This window comes from Myodes glareolus, chromosome 15 (genome assembly GCF_982192425.1).
Source record: "Myodes glareolus chromosome 15, mMyoGla1.1, whole genome shotgun sequence".
Classification (NCBI taxonomy): Eukaryota; Metazoa; Chordata; class Mammalia; order Rodentia; family Cricetidae; genus Myodes; species Myodes glareolus.
The window spans coordinates 64,493,194-64,499,318 of record NC_142040.1 but is presented as its reverse complement, the minus strand read 5'-3'; the positions used below and the strand labels follow the sequence as shown (position 1 = coordinate 64,499,318).

General features: G+C 45.2%; 1 protein-coding gene and 1 pseudogene across 1 annotated transcript; both read left to right on the top strand.

Annotated features, from left to right (window-relative positions):
- Positions 1-311: 311 nt before the first annotated feature.
- Positions 312-1,114, top strand: LOC148119710 (histone H3.3A). The gene has a single exon (XM_087896964.1). It carries the CDS (start codon positions 396-398, stop codon positions 804-806), a length of 411 nt encoding a protein of 136 aa, XP_087753090.1. The 5' UTR covers positions 312-395; the 3' UTR covers positions 807-1,114.
- A 459-nt stretch (positions 1,115-1,573) lies between these two features.
- On the top strand, positions 1,574-3,957 carry LOC148119709 (serine/threonine-protein phosphatase 2A 56 kDa regulatory subunit beta isoform pseudogene; annotated as a pseudogene).
- Positions 3,958-6,125: the final 2,168 nt, after the last annotated feature.

Below are 6,125 nucleotides of genomic sequence, written 5' to 3'. Positions count from 1 at the left end.
CTGGATCTTTTTCTCAGATGCACAGATGGTATTGATGTGAATAGTCAAAATTAACAGTGCCTCTTCCAAAATGGATATTTCTCATGAAGTAAGACTATATCAAAATCATTTTACAGAACATTTAACTCAAATACAAAAGAATATACATATTTCTCAAAGCTCATGAAACTCAAATATTTGCCAAAATTGACATCATATTTGGACACAAAACAATATACAAAAGATACAATAAAATCAGAATTAAATCCATGCATCCTATCTGACATTCACAGATAAAAGCTGGACATCAAGATTAACCAAAACAGGCCGCCGCCGCTCTCTAACGCCAGCGCCGCCTCTCCCTTGCCGAGCTCCAGCCGAAGGAGAAGGGGGGTAAGTAAGGAGGTGCCCATACCATGGCTCGTACAAAGCAGACTGCCCGTAAATCCACCGGTGGTAAAGCACCCAGGAAACAACTGGCTACAAAAGCCGCTCGCAAGAGTGCGCCCTCTACTGGAGGGGTGAAGAAACCTCATCGTTACAGGCCTGGTACTGTGGCACTCCGTGAAATCAGACGCTATCAGAAATCCACTGAACTTCTGATCCGCAAACTCCCCTTCCAGCGTCTGGTGCGAGAAATTGCTCAGGACTTCAAAACAGATCTGCGCTTCCAGAGTGCAGCGATTGGTGCTTTGCAGGAGGCAAGTGAGGCCTATCTGGTTGGCCTTTTTGAAGATACCAACCTGTGTGCTATCCATGCCAAACGTGTAACAATTATGCCAAAAGATATCCAGCTAGCACGCCGCATACGCGGAGAACGTGCTTAAGAGTCCGCTATGAGGGGAAACATTTCATTCTCAAAAAAATTTTTTTCCTCTTCTTCCTGTTATCAGTAGTTCTGAATGTTAGATATTTTTTCCATGGGGTCAAAAGGTACCTAAGTATATGATTGCGAGTGGAAAAATAGGGGACAGAAATCAGGTATTGGCAGTTTTTCCATTTTCATTTGTGTGTGAATTTTTAATATAAATGCAAGATGTAAAGCATTAATGCAAGCAAAATGTTTCAGTGAACACATTTCAACAGTTCAACTTTATAACAATTATAAATAAACCTGTTAAAATTTTCTGGACAATGCCAGCATTTGGATTTTTTTAAAAATAAGTAAATTTCTTATTGACGGCAACTAAATGGTGTTTGTAGCATTTTTATCATACAGTAGATTCCATCATTCACTATACTTTTCTAACTGAGTTGTCCTACATGCAAGTACATGTTTTTAATGTTGTCTGTCTTCTGTGCTGTTCCTGTAAGTTTGCTATTAAAATACATTAAACTATAAAAAAAAAAGATTAACCAAAACAACAGAAAGCTTGCAAAATCATGGCAATTGAACACTTCAATATTGAATAGAAAATGGATCAAGACTGCAATTAAGAATTAAATTAAAAACATTTTATAGGAGCCCGCCGAGCGCCCGGCCCCTTCTGGGGCTGAGCTGGGGGCATGCTCCAGCACCCCCAGAGCCCGGGAGCGAACCCAGGAGCGCCGCCGCCCAGCCCCAGCGCCCTGAGCAGCAGAATCGCCGCTAAGGACCCTTAAACCGCCGCCACCTCCTCCGAGTCAGCCTCTATGGGTCGGCGACCAAAGTCTGTGTTTCTGAGAAAAGAGCCAGCGTGGGAACCCTGACTGAACTCTTCTGGACCCCCAGGAAAGACTTGAGCCATTGCCTTCCTACCTTGCCTGTACCCCCCAGGACTGGGCAGTTGCCAGAGGCCCTGGGGGGGGGGGGGTCAGGACTGTGGTTGTGCCCCCCCCCACAACACGCTGGTCAGGATGGATCCCAGTTAGTGGCCTCACTCAGCTTCCTCAAGACCTACAAGGAGCCCCCCAGGCTCTGAAAGGTTGACTGCTGCCCGCTGGCCATGGAGACAAAGCTGCCCCCTGCGAGCACCCCCACAAGCCCCTCCTCCCCAGGGCTGTCTCCAGTGCCCCCCCCCCCCAGACAAGGTGGATGGCTTCTCCCGCCGGTCCCTCTGCAGAGCTCGGCCCCGCCGCTCACACAGCTCTTCTCAATTCCGCTATCAGAGCAACCAGCAAGAGCTCACTCCGCTGCCCCTTCTCAAAGATGTGCCAGCCTCTGAGTTGCATGAGTTGCTGAGCCGGAAACTGGCCCAGTGTGGGGTGATGTTTGACTTCTTAGACTGTGTGGCTGACCTCAAGGGGAAGGAGGTGAAGCGTGCGGCCCTCAATGAACTGGTGGAATGTGTGGGGAGCACCCGAAGTGTCCTCATCGAGCCTGTCTACCCAGACGTCATCCGCATGATATCAATAAATATCTTTCGGACCCTGCCACCCAGTGAGAACCCAGAATTTGACCCTGAAGAGGATGAGCCCAACCTTGAGCCTTCGTGGCCACATCTACAGCTGGTATACGAGTTTTTCCTGCGTTTCTTGGAGCGTCCAGACTTCCAGCCTTCTGTGGCCAAGAGATATGTGGATCAAAAGTTTGTCCTGATGCTCCTGGAACTATTTGACAGCGAGGACCCTCGGGAACGTGAGTACCTCAAGACCATCTTGCATCGGGTGTATGGCAAGTTCCTGGGTCTCCGGGCCTACATCCGCAAACAGTGCAACCACATCTTCCTCCGGTTCATCTATGAGCTGGAGCACTTCAATGGTGTGGCCAAACTGCTGGAGATCTTAGGAAGCATCATCAATGGCTTTGCGCTGCCCCTGAAGACTGAGCACAAGCAGTTCCAGGTTCGAGTCCTGATCCCCTTGCACTCTGTCAAGTCGCTTTCTGTTTTTCATGCCCAGCTGGCATACTATGTGGTGCAGTTCCTGGAGAAGGATGCCACATTGACTGAGCATGTTATCCGGGGGCTCCTCAAATACTGGCCTAAAACCTGCACCCAGAAGGAGGTGATGTTCCTGGGGGAGATGGAAGAAATTCTTGATGTCATCGAGCCCTCCCAGTTTGTGAAGATCCAGGAGCCCCTCTTCAAGCAGGTGGCTCGCTGTGTCTCTAGCCCCCATTTCCAGGTTGCAGAGCGGGCTCTGTATTTCTGGAATAATGAGTACATCCTGAGCCTCATTGAGGACAACTGCCACACTGTGCTGCCTGCGGTATTTGGGACCCTCTACCAAGTGTCCAAGGAGCACTGGAACCCAACCATTGTCTCGCTGATCTACAACGTACTCAAGACTTTCATGGAGATGAATGGGAAGCTGTTCGACGAGCTTACAGCCTCCTACAAGCTGGAGAAACAGCAGGAGCAGCAAAAGGCCCAGGAACGACAGGAACTATGGCGAGGTTTGGAGGAGCTGCAGCTACGATGGCTACAGGGGACCCAAGGGGCCAAGGAAGCCCCCCTTCCTCGGCCTACACCCCAGGTGGCTGCCAGTGGGGGTCAGAGCTACACAAATCTAGAAGAGGAGAAGCTAATCCCAGAGCTACCAGCCCCTCCATCCCTTCTGCCCAGGGGCCCAGTGAGGCCCATGCCTCCCCGTGGCCTTGCCAGAGTGGTTCTAGGACTCCCTGCCAGCCCCATGGGAACAGCTTTCATGGGGGGGGGGGAGACAAGAATGCAAGTTGATAGTCTTGGCAGCAGAACTCTCAGGCCTTTGTGGCAAGATTCTGGCAAGACTAGACCAGGGCAAGTGTGCAACTGGGAAGCTGCCATCAGGGATCCTCCCCTGCCCTATACAGCTGGGCTCCCATCTCTGCTCCTGGCCTGGCCTGCCTCAGCCTGGCCAGGGCCTTCCTCATTCCCACCATGGGGGCACGGTCTATTTATTCTGCCCAGCTCACCCTCAACAAAACACTGTCCAGGAACATTCTCCTCTCCTCTCCCTTGCCCTGTACTTTCTTGTCCCCTTTTTATTTATTGGGCAGGGGGAGGGGTGAGGGCACAGGCAAGAAGAGATTCACATTGTCCTGGGGTGAGGGGGGGTTACAGTAAAAACATTTTATAATTAATTGGAAAATTAAATCAATATATCCAAACTATGGGACACAGTGAATGCATTTCAAGAGGCAAGGTCTATCTATTTGATGTGTAATGGATAAAAATCTTTTACAATTCTTATCTGAATGATAGTGTCTTTTGTCATATAAAATTTTTTCAGTTTTATGAAGTCAAATTTATAAACTGTTAATCTAGAGAAAGTATTCTCAAAAGAGGAAACATAAAGAGCTGAGAAGCACTTAAATGTTTGAGAACCTTCATTATCAAAAAAAGCAAATCAAAAGCACTTGGAGATGGTTAACATTAATAAGAAAATGGCAGCACAAGCTGATAATGCTTCAGAACAAGATCAATTATCTATTGCTGGTGGGAGTATAAATTTGTTCAGCTGCTGTAGAAGTCAGTGTGACGGATCTTAGGAAGCTGGGAATGAGTCTACCTCAAGACTCAGCTCTACCAAATACCTAAGAGACTCTACAACTTCCTGCACAGACATTGTTCAGAACATTTTGATTGATGAAATATTCATAGTCAGAAATTGCAAATAGATCTGATGTCCATTAATGGATGAACAGATAAAGAAAATGTGGTACAGTAAAAAAAAATAAAATCATGAAATTTTCAGGTGAATAGATGAAACTAGAACAAAATCATACTGAGTGAAGTAGCCAAGATCCCAAAAAACAACTATACTATGTATTCTCTATTATCTGGATGTTAGTTATTAAATCTTCAATCAATAAACAGGCTACAATCCACACAACTACAGAAATTAGGTTTAGAGTAATAAAATAAGGGCTGTGTGTGGTTGGATAATTATAGGAAGAGTAAATTTATAATATACATAATATGGATGCTTGAGGGTGAGCTAAATGTGGGGGATCAAATAGTAAGAAGTGAATAAAGATATAAGGGAAGGCATATGTTGAGGGACAACAAAAACTAAGGGCCATTTGAAGTGTCACATAGAAACCTAAAATCATATAATCTTCTTAAAACATATGCATAGAGGAAGGTGATCTAAATGAAATTAATAAGTAACAGGGGAGTCAGAGCCCCAAGTGAAAATCACTCTTCATCAAGTGAAACCTCCAGTTCTAGAAATAGGTTACACCTAATAGAGTTCTTAGCAAAAGAGGCCTCATGAGAACACCCCCAAACACACACACACAAACAAACAAATAAGCAAAAACTGTAGACTTTTCATTGACTTTTCATTTCCACAGACTGATGGTTGTGATGAAATCATTAGTGAAGACAACACCTATATAAAAGTCATTGACACCTAGCTATAGTCTTTGCCATTACTGACTAGTACTCATGGCACTGGAAGGTGCTCTGCATGCTTCCAAAGGAGATGGAGATGTAATCTATCCTGAACGTGGATCAGGTGTCTGATAACAGAATCTGATAACAGAAAGGCCAGGGAACTAACAAAAATCAAACAAACAAAATACCATTTTGCAAAAGGAACATAGCAATTAAATGTCTCTTAATATCACCGTCTCTATTCATCATCAGAAAAACTTCTTTCCGTAGTAGATGGGAATGTATACAGAGACACACAAAGAGTGGAAGACTTTGGAATATTCCACCCTAAATAGGGTGTCTACATCAGTTCCCTTTCCTAAAGACTTAGAGAACTCTACAGAAGAGGAGGCAGAAAAAAGTGTAAGATCCAGAGGGTAGAGAGCACACAAAGGAAAGTAGGCCTTCTAAGCACAGCAAGGATGATGCATATATGAACTCTCAGCATGCACAGGACCTGTACATATCTGGGCATAAGCAGGTCCTAGCATTGACTGCTAATTAGGTGCAAGTGTAAATGGAGACTGTGCTTTGCTTCCAGGCTGCCATGTCTCAAATAATCACACAAGAACTGTATTAATTACAACACTGTTTGGCCTATTAGCTCAGGCTTCTTATTAACTAGTTATTATATCTTAAAGAACCCATTTCTAACTAATTCTTATATCTTAAATGAATCCACTTCTAATAATTTGTGCATTGACACAAGGCAGTGGCTTATCAGTAAGTTTCCAATGCCTGTCTCCTTTGGCAGCTACATGCTTCCTCCTACTATCTCTATATCTCTTCCGGTCTGGCTATAGTTTACCCTGCCATAGGCCAAAGTGGCTTCTTTATTAACCAATGGTAATAAAACAAATTTGTATC